The sequence below is a fragment of the Anabrus simplex genome, chromosome 2, assembly GCF_040414725.1.
Source record: "Anabrus simplex isolate iqAnaSimp1 chromosome 2, ASM4041472v1, whole genome shotgun sequence".
NCBI lineage: Eukaryota > Metazoa > Arthropoda > Insecta > Orthoptera > Tettigoniidae > Anabrus > Anabrus simplex.
Window position 1 is genome coordinate 154,005,310 of NC_090266.1, and position 13,733 is coordinate 154,019,042.

Consider the following 13,733-nt stretch of genomic DNA (forward strand, 5'->3'; position numbering starts at 1 on the left):
TGGATGGATGGATGGATGGATGGATGGATGGATGGATGGATGGATGGATGGATGGATGGATGGATGGATGGATGGATGGATGGATGGATGGATGGATGGATGGATGGATGGATGGATGGATGGATGGATGGATGGATGGATGGATGGATGGATGGATGGATGGATGGATGGATGGATGGATGGATGGATGGATGGATGGATGGATGGATGGATGGATGGATGGATGGATGGATGGATGGATGGATGGATGGATGGATGGATGGATGGATGGATGGATGGATGGATGGATGGATGGATGGATGGATGGATGGATGGATGGATGGATGGATGGATGGATGGATGGATGGATGGATGGATGGATGGATGGATGGATGGATGGATGGATGGATGGATGGATGGATGGATGGATGGATGGATGGATGGATGGATGGATGGATGGATGGATGGATGGATGGATGGATGGATGGATGGATGGATGGATGGATGGATGGATGGATGGATGGATGGATGGATGGATGGATGGATGGATGGATGGATGGATGGATGGATGGATGGATGGATGGATGGATGGATGGATGGATGGATGGATGGATGGATGGATGGATGGATGGATGGATGGATGGATGGATGGATGGATGGATGGATGGATGGATGGATGGATGGATGGATGGATGGATGGATGGATGGATGGATGGATGGATGGATGGATGGATGGATGGATGGATGGATGGATGGATGGATGGATGGATGGATGGATGGATGGATGGATGGATGGATGGATGGATGGATGGATGGATGGATGGATGGATGGATGGATGGATGGATGGATGGATGGATGGATGGATGGATGGATGGATGGATGGATGGATGGATGGATGGATGGATGGATGGATGGATGGATGGATGGATGGATGGATGGATGGATGGATGGATGGATGGATGGATGGATGGATGGATGGATGGATGGATGGATGGATGGATGGATGGATGGATGGATGGATGGATGGATGGATGGATGGATGGATGGATGGATGGATGGATGGATGGATGGATGGATGGATGGATGGATGGATGGATGGATGGATGGATGGATGGATGGATGGATGGATGGATGGATGGATGGATGGATGGATGGATGGATGGATGGATGGATGGATGGATGGATGGATGGATGGATGGATGGATGGATGGATGGATGGATGGATGGATGGATGGATGGATGGATGGATGGATGGATGGATGGATGGATGGATGGATGGATGGATGGATGGATGGATGGATGGATGGATGGATGGATGGATGGATGGATGGATGGATGGATGGATGGATGGATGGATGGATGGATGGATGGATGGATGGATGGATGGATGGATGGATGGATGGATGGATGGATGGATGGATGGATGGATGGATGGATGGATGGATGGATGGATGGATGGATGGATGGATGGATGGATGGATGGATGGATGGATGGATGGATGGATGGATGGATGGATGGATGGATGGATGGATGGATGGATGGATGGATGGATGGATGGATGGATGGATGGATGGATGGATGGATGGATGGATGGATGGATGGATGGATGGATGGATGGATGGATGGATGGATGGATGGATGGATGGATGGATGGATGGATGGATGGATGGATGGATGGATGGATGGATGGATGGATGGATGGATGGATGGATGGATGGATGGATGGATGGATGGATGGATGGATGGATGGATGGATGGATGGATGGATGGATGGATGGATGGATGGATGGATGGATGGATGGATGGATGGATGGATGGATGGATGGATGGATGGATGGATGGATGGATGGATGGATGGATGGATGGATGGATGGATGGATGGATGGATGGATGGATGGATGGATGGATGGATGGATGGATGGATGGATGGATGGATGGATGGATGGATGGATGGATGGATGGATGGATGGATGGATGGATGGATGGATGGATGGATGGATGGATGGATGGATGGATGGATGGATGGATGGATGGATGGATGGATGGATGGATGGATGGATGGATGGATGGATGGATGGATGGATGGATGGATGGATGGATGGATGGATGGATGGATGGATGGATGGATGGATGGATGGATGGATGGATGGATGGATGGATGGATGGATGGATGGATGGATGGATGGATGGATGGATGGATGGATGGATGGATGGATGGATGGATGGATGGATGGATGGATGGATGGATGGATGGATGGATGGATGGATGGATGGATGGATGGATGGATGGATGGATGGATGGATGGATGGATGGATGGATGGATGGATGGATGGATGGATGGATGGATGGATGGATGGATGGATGGATGGATGGATGGATGGATGGATGGATGGATGGATGGATGGATGGATGGATGGATGGATGGATGGATGGATGGATGGATGGATGGATGGATGGATGGATGGATGGATGGATGGATGGATGGATGGATGGATGGATGGATGGATGGATGGATGGATGGATGGATGGATGGATGGATGGATGGATGGATGGATGGATGGATGGATGGATGGATGGATGGATGGATGGATGGATGGATGGATGGATGGATGGATGGATGGATGGATGGATGGATGGATGGATGGATGGATGGATGGATGGATGGATGGATGGATGGATGGATGGATGGATGGATGGATGGATGGATGGATGGATGGATGGATGGATGGATGGATGGATGGATGGATGGATGGATGGATGGATGGATGGATGGATGGATGGATGGATGGATGGATGGATGGATGGATGGATGGATGGATGGATGGATGGATGGATGGATGGATGGATGGATGGATGGATGGATGGATGGATGGATGGATGGATGGATGGATGGATGGATGGATGGATGGATGGATGGATGGATGGATGGATGGATGGATGGATGGATGGATGGATGGATGGATGGATGGATGGATGGATGGATGGATGGATGGATGGATGGATGGATGGATGGATGGATGGTAAAACATCCAAACAAAATAATGGACCTCTTGTGAGCCTGGAGGGCATCAGGAATGCCAAAATCCGGACACTGGTATCCTTTATAGGAGCACTAGGGCTGGACTAGGCAAACCCGTTCAAGGGGCACAAAGGGTCTTCATAGACCTACGTGTGGAGCTCTGCGAAAACAGGGCTCACCCATTTCTTATCTATCTATCTAATGGACCTCTTCCAGCCGGGAAAACCTGCCCCCACTGTAGAAGAATACGAGGATTCAAGGATTGTTCATTTCAACCATCCAAAGGGACACCCTTATTAATACACCGCCTGAAAAAATATTGAAGCATCCTGAAGAAATGGTCGGATATCAATAAAACTTCGTACACATACACACCAATTGTGGTTATGTAAATAATTAGAGTTGCAATTCTCTGTGACATGTAGAACGGCCACCAGAGTGCGTTAGTGTTGTTACCAGGCGTGATAGGGTATATAAGGGGCATGAACAACATGGCCAGCTGGTCGAATCATGTAATGTCCAGGTTTGTGTGGAATTTGGATGTGACAGTGGCTCGATTTTGGACTGCAAGGGAATGCGAGGACAGGCACACTTGTTGTCAAGCTTCTGGTTGACCATGTCTGACCACCACAAGGGATAATCACTGTATTGTGCACCAAGCACATCGTAACCCTTTCACATCTGCACCTGCCATCCAAGAACAAGTAATGGACTCCCTGCAACATTCTGTGTCATTCCACACCATTGGTCGGAGACTAGTACCAGCCGGACTAGGGGATTACCGCTCAATGGGTAGGCTACCCATTTACACCACAACACAAACAGCAGCGTTTGGAATCTGCTGTTACCGGGAAGCATAGACTGCTGATGAATGCTGTCACATTGTGTTCAGAGATGAATCACTATTCTGCATTACCCTGGATGACCCTCGTCTGCAAGTATGGCAGCAACCTGGGGAGAGGTCCCAATCTTCCAATGTTTTGGAGAGGCACAGCGGTGTTATCCCTGGTATCATGGTGTGGGGAGCGATCAGTTATAACTTCTGATCACAGCTTTTAGTAATTGAGGGAACTCTGACGGCACAACAGTATGTCATGGACATCCTCACGTGCGACAGTATCGTGGTGTTATTTTTCAACAGGACAATGCTCGTCCACACACAACACGTTTCTCTATGAACTGTCTGCGTGATATGGAGGTACTCCCATGGCCATTAAGATCCCCAGATCTGTCCTCAATAGACCATGTGTCGGACCAGCTCAGACATCAACTTCGTCCCAATGCCAGTATCCAGGATATCAAGGACCACTTACAACAGTTGTGGGCCAGCTTGCCTCAGGAGAGGATACAATGGCTTTATGACACCCTTCCCAACCAAATGAGTGCACTCATCCAGGCCGGGGGTGGGGTGGGTGGGTGTGTGTGTGTGTGTGTGTGTGTGTGTGTGTGTGTTTTTTCCCCCAATGTCGTACTGATAAGTGGGCTCATAATGCCAAGTTCTTTATACATTTTATATGATTTTGTAATCATTGAAATAACATCACATACCCTCTCCACACGTGAAGTTTCATTTTACTTCCTCCTCCCCTTCTGGGTGCTTAAATTTTTTTATCTGGCAGTGTACATTAAGTAGTATATTTGATCTCAACAATAGAACAATTGTTTTACTGAAATGGCATCTGCTTTTTGCCATTGCTAGTAGCAGAATGAATCTGGAACTTAACTTTCATTTGAAATATGAAGTTTCTTTGTGGGCCATGGACATACTGTAGTATCACAATCGTAAGTCTAAGAACATAAATTTCCTGTTGATGCTTGATCCCCAACTCTCCTAGTGATAGTGTCACTGAATCTACTCATGAAACATCAGCCTAAGATGATCTCTCAGTTCTAGTTGTTGAATCACAGAATTATTTTTGTTTTTACACTCATCTTGCTCTTTGCACTGTAGTACAAAAGCATCTCGCTGAAGAAGTATTTTGAATGAGAAAATTACATGCAGTTGTAAATATCATGTAAATACATTTATTTTGATTTTGTGAGAACCCTTTGCTGTCTTCCTGATTTCATAGCCTGAACTTTTTCCATAGCCCAAAGTTTATTAACCAGAACCAATTGCATTAACGCAAATGTATCATAAATGAATACTCGCTTTTCAGTATAAAATATGCATTGAGCCATAATATGCTTTGTAATTACATAGAATTTCAATATACAATTATTTGTATTCTAAGAATTAAAAATCTCACGAAGTAGTCACTGTCGTACTGATATGACCTTGATTGAATGAGTGTTGCATCTTCATTAGAAAATCATACCTTCAGGAATTACCTGTGCACTTGCCAGTAACACATACTATGTGTGGGTGTGGTATTATAGGGAGTAGATTTATAACCATGAAGGAACTAATAGCATTTTTAGCATGTTAACTAAAATTATATGAAAGGTGTTATTTTAAATTGTAGTATTTCTTCTGTAAATTTTGTTATATTTGTGTTGAATTTTTCTGCTCTAGATTGATTGGCATCAGCCCACTCAAAATATTCACAATTTTATTCGTGGTCTGGATAGTTCACCTGGTGCATGGACTGTTATGGATGGTCAAGAAGTGAAGTTGTTTGGATCCAGCATTTGGGAAAAAGAGATACCTGAAGGGAAGCACGTTGATATACCTGGCATGGCTAACAAAGGTCTTATACATTCTGAAGGTTTACTTGGATGTGGAAATGATGGTGGTTGGGTAAGTAACTTTCTTACAAATCTCGTGATACTGCCTGGAATTTTATGTGTTAGACTTCATTTAAGACATTGCTGACCGGATGCTCCTCACACTGACCATCCCCTGTGCCCGCCTATTTCCTGAGGAACTTAATGCGAAAGCGCACGCATTGAATCAAATGAACCTGGATTCACTAACCTTGTACTGATTGTGATAACATTTACTGGAAACCTTCTGAAGGAGTCCTAATAACAATTTTTTCTTGTGCGATAAGTTGTGTAGCAGTGACCCCGGTGATGGGGTGTATGGCAACTTATATAGATTTCACGTTGTTTTGATGGGTTTATATCATCGCCACCACTACTCACACTTTCATCAGAAGAGCTTTCAATAACGAACTCACGTTCTTCAACATTACTTGGGCATTCTGAATAATTATCCGCATGGAGTTCGTTAAATATTTCGTCCTGATCTAAACATGCAGTCAGTCTGGGAAGTGCCATCTTACCCACCACATGGCTCTTGGAAAGATGTAAACATTAGGTCGGAAAACTAAGAAATTGAGCATAAGAAAAGAAGAACAAAAAGTAAAGGAAGCATGGAATAAACAAAACCTCAACAATGAGATTCTATAAATCAAGACCGCTAGCTAGTTTCAGCAGTTCCATCTGATGTCACCGAATGTACAAGTCTTGTGAACATGAGTTAACTCGGGACCTGTCAGCAATGTTCAGCCAGTGAAACACGAGTAGACTCGGGTCCTGTCAGCAGAATGGTAAGTATTCCCAGCGGTACGCTTGCTGTTCTTTCCCTTTTATAATTGTTATGGTATTAGTTACTATTAGGGATCTGACAAAATATTTCTGTTGGCAGTGAGTTGAACTACTTGCTATAAATAGAGTGACACAGTCTGTTAGCTCAGCGCGAGCGGTACAGTCACAACAGTAGTGAATGGACTTAAGAATGGTATTGTCGTTCTGAAAAGCCACCAGAGATCACTTGTTTCCTATATTACTTCTGTTTTCCTTATTCAATCAATCAATCACTACTGATCTGCATTTAGGGCAGTCGCCCAGGTGGCAGATTCCCTATCTGTTGTTTTCCTAGCATTTTCTTAAATGATTGCAAACAAATTGGAAATTTATTGAACATCTCCCTTGGTAAGTTATTCCAATCCCTAACTCCCCTTCCTATAAACGAATATTTGCCCCAATTTGTCCTTTTGAATTCCAACTTTATCTTCATATTGTGATCTTTCCTACTTTTAAAGACACCACTCAAACTTATTCGTCTACTGATGTCCTCCCACACCATCACTCCACTGACAGCTCGGAACATACCACTTATGTCTCAAATATTATTACAATATTATAAGTCCACCTGTTCAATACAATACAATATTGTAATAATATTTGAGACATACGTCAACTTCAATACGGAACCAAAATGAGAATAGTTACTTGTAACATACCACTTAATCGAGCAGCTCATCTCCTTTCTCCCAAGTCTTCCCAGCCCAAATTTTGCAACATTTTTGTAACGTTACTCTTTTGTCGGAAATCACCCAGAACGAATCGAGCTGCTTTTCTTTGGATTTTTTTTCCAGTTCTTGAGTCAATCCTGGTGAGGGTCTCATACACTAGAGCCATACTCTAGTTGGGGTCTTACCAGAGACTTATATGCCCTCTTCTTTACATCCTTAATACAACCCCTAAATACCCTCATAACCATGTGCAGAGATCTGTACCCTTTATTTACAATCATATTTATGTGATTACCCCAATGAAGATCTTTCCTTACATTAAGACCTAGGTATTTACAATGATCCCCAAACTGAACTTTCACCCCATCAATGCAATAATTAAAACTGAGAGGACTTTTCCTATTTGTGAAACTCACAACCTGACTTTCAATCCAGTTTATCATCATACCATTGCCTACTGTCCATCTCACAATATTATCAAGGTCATTTTGCAGTTGCTCGCAATCTTCTAACTTATTTATTACTCCGTACAGAATAACATCATCTGCAAAAAGCCTTATCTCTGATTCCACTTCTTTATACATACCATTGATATATATAAGAAAACATAAAGGTCCAATAATACTGCCTTGAGGAATTCCCCTCTTAATTATTACAGGGACAGATAAACCTTCGCCTACTCTAATTCTCTGAGTTCTGTTTTCTAGAAACATAGCCACCCATTCAGTCACTCTTTTGTCAAGTCCAATTGCACTCACTTTTGCCAGTAGTCTCCCATGATCTACCCTATCAAATGCCTTAGATAGGTCAATTGTGATACAGTCCATTTGACCTCCTGAATCCAGGATATCTGCTATATCTTGCTGGAATCCTACAAGTTGAGCTTCAGTGGAATAACCTTTCCTAAACCCAAACTGCCTTCTATCAAACCAGTTATTAATTTCGCAAACATGTCTTATATAATCAGAAAGAATGCCATCCCAAAGCTTACATGCAATGCATGTCAAACTGACTGGCCTGTAATTTTCAGCTTTATGTCCGGCTCCATGGCTAAATGGTTAGCGTGCTGGCCTTTGGTCACAGGGGTCCCGGGTTCGATTCCCGGCAGGGTCGGGAATTTTAACCATCATTGGTTAATTTCTCTGGCACGGGGACTGGGTGTATGTGTTGTCTTCATCATCATTTCATCCTTATTATGACGCGCAGGTCGCCTAAGGGAGTCAAATCAAAAGACCTGCACCTGGCGAGCCAAACATGTTCTCGGACACTCCTGGCACTAAAAGCCATACGTCATTTCATTTCATTTCAGCTTCCTGTCTATCACCCTTTCCTTTATACACAGGGGCTACTATAGCAACTCTCCATTCATTTGGTATAGCTCCTTCATGCACACAATAATCAAATAAGTACTTCAGATATGGTACTATATCCCAAGCCATTGTCTTTAGTATATCCCCCGAAACTTTATCAATTCCAGATGCTTTTCTTGTTTTCAACTTTTGTGTCTTACTGTAAATGTCATTCTTGTCGTAGGTGAAATTTAATACTTCTTTAGTATTAGTCACCTCCTCTATCTGGACATTATCCTTGTAACCAACAATCTTTACATACTGCTGACTGAATACTTATGCCTTTTGAAGATCCTCGCATACACACTCCCCTTGTTCATTAATTACTCCTGGAATATCCTTCTTGAAACCTGTTTCTGCCTTAAAGTGCCTATACATACTCTTCCATTTTTCACTAAAATTTGTATGGCCGCCAATTATGCTTGCAATCATGTTATCCTTAGCTGTCTTCTTTGCTAGATTAAATCCTAGTAAGTTCCTTCAATTTCTCCTTATTTCCACAGCCATTTCTAACTCTATTTCTTTCCAACCTACACCTCCTTCTTAATCATTTTTCTATAGAATGGAAACGCCTCCAAAAATATCATGCGAGGTGATTTGTTCTTAAGTGTAGAAAGATCATATGTGATCATTTGCACGAAAGGGGCCCAAAGTCGGCAATGTAAATTTTACGGCAGAACTGAACAAATGTCTGTGGGGTAAAAAGTGCATTTCTATGTTTTGACATCTTGTTCTATCTATGGGTCTTCTTAACAAACTAAGTTACAAAGCAGTTTGATTCTTCACCACTCAATGTCATGAAAATTTTGTATGATTGGTAAGAAAATAAGTGATAGCTGTAATTGCGTTTTTCTCAAAATACAGTTTTCTTAATAGCAAGAGTCAATAATTAATATCTTCTGAAGTATTGCACCTAGAAGCATCAATATTTTTAAAATATGCTCAGTATCTTATGCCAATTTTAGAACCATAAATATCTCAAAATTGAAAAATTCTACTTTAGGTCCCTTCTGCACAACTGATCACGTATACAATGTTATAAAATTCTGTAAGAAGGAAAAGAGAAAAGGCCTCAACATTCCATTACCAAAAGCTGTGGAAAGGACTGCTAAAGTTGTAGGTAGAAGTGAGAAATAGTGTGTAGCATTGCTGGGCAGTGTGAAAAAGCAGATGTGGATGGAAGTCAAATCCTATGTTTGGTAAATATGGACCGCATGCAAGGAAGACACAACTCTACAATTTTTATAGAAGTGTTGTTTCCCGAACTTTCTTGGAGTATTATGAAGCATGGAAAGAAGTTCCTATGTTATAGAAATCCCTCTGTACCGTTAAAGAAAGTATACAGTTTTCACGGAAGAGAGACCTAATTTAGAAATGATCTTCACTGATAATCATATTAACGAGGTTGTTAAGAAATGTTACAGATCTCTTCACATAGGTATAAGAGTATTTAGGGGTTGTAGTAAAGATGTAAAGGAAAAGGCACATAAGTTTCTGGTAAGACCCAATTAGAGTATGGAAAAGATCCAAAGGAAAGCAGTGCAGTTTGTTGTAGTTTGAAATAGATTGGGTGATTTCCGACAAAGGAGTAGTGTCCAGATCTCTATAGAACACTTTTCCACCTTGTCAATACTTTACATATTTTATTATACTTAATTATCGTACATGTTTCAAGAGCCAACTCCTCTCTTTTTCAGCGGTGCCAAAACATCAGTTAATCTTTGGACTTGGTACATTGGTACAAATAGAACAATTATATATAAATCTTGAAATTGTTACAATATTTCTCTGTGTTTCACCTTTCACTTACTTACTATGTCACTTGTTACAGACTTTAAACTAGAAATTTTCAAATCATAAATAATAAAATCTATTAAATTAATCACTATATGCTAATTTCACATCCGTATTTACATCTAAAAAGAATAAAATGTTTCGTGTCTAAATTTACATTTACTTTGCCATTTAGTAAAACACTTTAAAATAAAATAGTTTCCAATTCGTAAAAGTAAATAAATAACACCTATTAAGTTAGTCACTACATTAAAATATTTTCTGCTTTCCTCTTGAAAATTTTATTTTTTCTCTTCTTTCCTTAAGTCTGCTATAATTCTGAGACCTCATGTGAATCGGAATTTCCTCCTCTTAATCCCGTCCATCCAATTCTTCAGTTTCATCTAAATTTATCCACAAATTAAAGTGATGTAACACTGGTCTGAACCAAACAGTATGTCCTCCTTGCTGTCAATGACCTTACGGGGCGAGCTGCTACCATGCTGCCGGGTTACCGTCAAATTCTTCAGTTCAACTGGTTGCCAAATTTAACCATGAACGAAATATTATTGCACTAGTCTGAATAAACAAACATGTTCTTGCTCTCTGCAGTCAATGACCTTACTAGGCGCGCTGCTACTTGTCGCTACAGACAACTTCGTGACGAAATTGGCAACAGCTACTTTTTTATGTTGAAGGTTGGCCTGAAGGTCTTTCAGCACCATCCTTGCCAACGCTAGGTTTTGTTTTTCCCTTAATTACTTTTAATTTGATCTGCCGAAGTCCAAGCTTGGCCTTAAGGCCTCTCTTCTTGAGCTCTTCAAAATCTCTTTCATTAAGGGCCAAAACATTTGTCCTGCCTGTGTCATCGGTAGTTGTCGCATTCAGCACTCTCCACTCTTTCGTCAGAAGTTTGGTGTCATGCTGATGTACTCTGACAAGAATATCTTTAACCTTCATCTTGTCAAATGGAGGTGGAAACTTGGTGATGACCTTTGTAGTATTCAGTACCTTCTTAGCTTCTGCCACCTCCAAATTCTCCCCTTTCCAAGGTTTGCAATTGGCTACTGTGTGTAGCAGCCAACTTTTGGTTTCTGGATTTGCACAGATCAGTACCATTGCTCCACTTTCCAGCCTTGGAGACTCGAGGAAGCATGAAAGACACCCGTCCGACAGCGGGTTCATCTGCGCTATCAGAACAGATGAGAGCTCTTTCATGTCTTCCTCCTTCAGTTTCCCATCTGGAAAGGTTTTAGGTATTATAGCTACCTTGACTGAAGTAAGTCTTTCCAAAAAGGACCTGACTGTTTCTTTTTTATGTTCTTGGCAGACAGTTTTGTAGCCGAACTTGATGGCATACTATCCTCCGACCTTAGCCTTTTGGACGTTGTCAGAGGGATAGCCTCTTGCCGATCCCTGTTCCTTGGCTTCTTCTCCGTCCAAGTTCTAGCTGCTATTTTGGCTGCCTTCCTTGCTCTCTTCCTTTCCTTATAGTATGCGTTGTTGCGAGGTGTCTGTCAATATGTAATCTGTTGATTTTTGATGCAGAAATCTATTCAGTTCTGTCTCTACGGACGTTCCTGATTTGCTTGTGGTAGCAGTCTGCTCTACTGAAGCTTCTGTTGCCATCACTTGTTTTGTGTTGTCGACAGCCTGTCCTACTGGGACTTCTGCCTCAATTTTTTCATCTAGGGCTTGCTCCCGGATCCGCTCTGCTGGAGCTTCCATGGCTTCCCTTGATGTCAGAGTTTTTGAAAATGGTTCTCCTTGAGCATCCATATTTCAATCAATCATAGGGTTTTTGCCCCTTCTAGGGTCCTGAGCGTTGTTCTCACCATCCATGATGAGGTATACAGTCAGACATTGTCCTCCCGCAACTCAGGCTCTCCGTAGCAGAAACCACGCCCCTCAGTCTTCTATCCAGTGGTCCACCCCTGGCCCGAATCTAGCCAGGTTTGTTCCCCCTTCAGTAGGCCTACTCACGTGATTTCCACTTGGCATTCCCATGACTGAGTTCACAGCCATGAGTTTCCCTCTAGGTTGGGTTTGCCCATTTCCCAACCCGCGGCTCGTCCAGGCTACGTAGAGCAAAGTGATGTGTTGGTTCCAGCACCCCGCAGTGAGCCTTCACATTAATCACCAGCACCACTTCACCTGAACCACCATATCACACATGTGGAGGAACCATAGATGACACTCTAGCATGTGTGTGCGAGGCTTCCCACTTCCAGGCCTTGGCTTGGGCTAGTAACAATCATAATGCCTCAAGACGTTTTCTGGTAATACCTGTTTTTGGTCCGCAAGAGGTATTTTATTTCCCTCAGACCCTCCAGACAAGTCCGGCGAGCCCTTCTATCCACCACCTGGGATGCGCCTGATAGGAGAACAGGTATGAAAACCCCCACAGGCTCGGCAGATTTACTGGCACTTAAAAAAAAACTTGTGCGGGCAAAATTCCGACACCTCAGCATCTCCGAAAACTATAAAAGTAGTTAGTGGGACATAAAGCCAATAGCATTATTATTCTTTATTTTGACCTTACTCGTATTTAGCTTGATTTATTGCCTGTCTTTTGTTTGTGTTTGACAATATTTTTTATACATTTCAATGCAGTGTTCATCTTGTTTATAGATCAATATTAAACTGCTATCCGTTGGAGGTAAAATGATCCATGCATCAAAATATGGCCAAGCTGATGAATCACGAGAAACAGTCATTCTGAGTGATGCTGAGAAAGATCTTGTTGAAAATTTATCGTCAATCTGGAAGAGCATCTTGAATGTAGATATTGATGGAAACACTGACTTTTTTGCATCTGGTGCAGGATCTATGGATGTTGTTAGGTATGTTATATACTTTCAACTTATTGTTTAACATTCCCTTGATATATTTGGTCTTCTCCTTAATTGTTAAATAGTGTGTTCGAGCCTCACTGTCAGCAGCCCTGAAGATGGTTTTCCATGGTTTCCCATTTTCACACCAGGCAAATGCTGGGGCTGTAACTTAATAAAGGCCATGGCAGATTCCTTCCCACTCCTAGGCCTTTCCTGTCCCATCGTTGCCATAAGACCTGTCTGTGTCGGTGGAAAGCAAAGCAAGTTGTAAAAATAAATAATTGTTAATTACTTTTTGTAGAAGATTTTTCCATGCTGTCAGAGATGGATGGAATGACATTAGTAGGCGAATAAGTTTGAGGAGAGCTTTTAAAAGTAAGGAAGATCATAACATGAAAATAAAGTTTGAATTAAAAAGGACAAATTGGGGAGAATATTCATTTATAGGACGAGGAGTAAGGGACTAGAATAATTTATTATAGGAAATGTTCGATAAATTTCCAAGTTTTTTAAAACAATGAAGAAAAGGCTAGGTGAACAAATGATTGGGAATCTTCCAGCTGGGCGACAGCCC

At 42.1% G+C, this 13,733-nt stretch overlaps 1 protein-coding gene across 1 annotated transcript in view; it reads left to right on the top strand.

Moving 5' to 3' along the window:
- Positions 1-13,733, top strand: part of LOC136863946 (cytosolic 10-formyltetrahydrofolate dehydrogenase) — a 234,936-nt gene that overhangs the window by 81,096 nt on the left and 140,107 nt on the right. The window contains exons 6-7 of the mRNA XM_067140396.2: positions 5,517-5,741; positions 12,957-13,168. Coding sequence (XP_066996497.2) covers positions 5,517-5,741; positions 12,957-13,168 — 437 coding nt within the window. The remainder of the gene's footprint in view (positions 1-5,516; positions 5,742-12,956; positions 13,169-13,733) is intronic.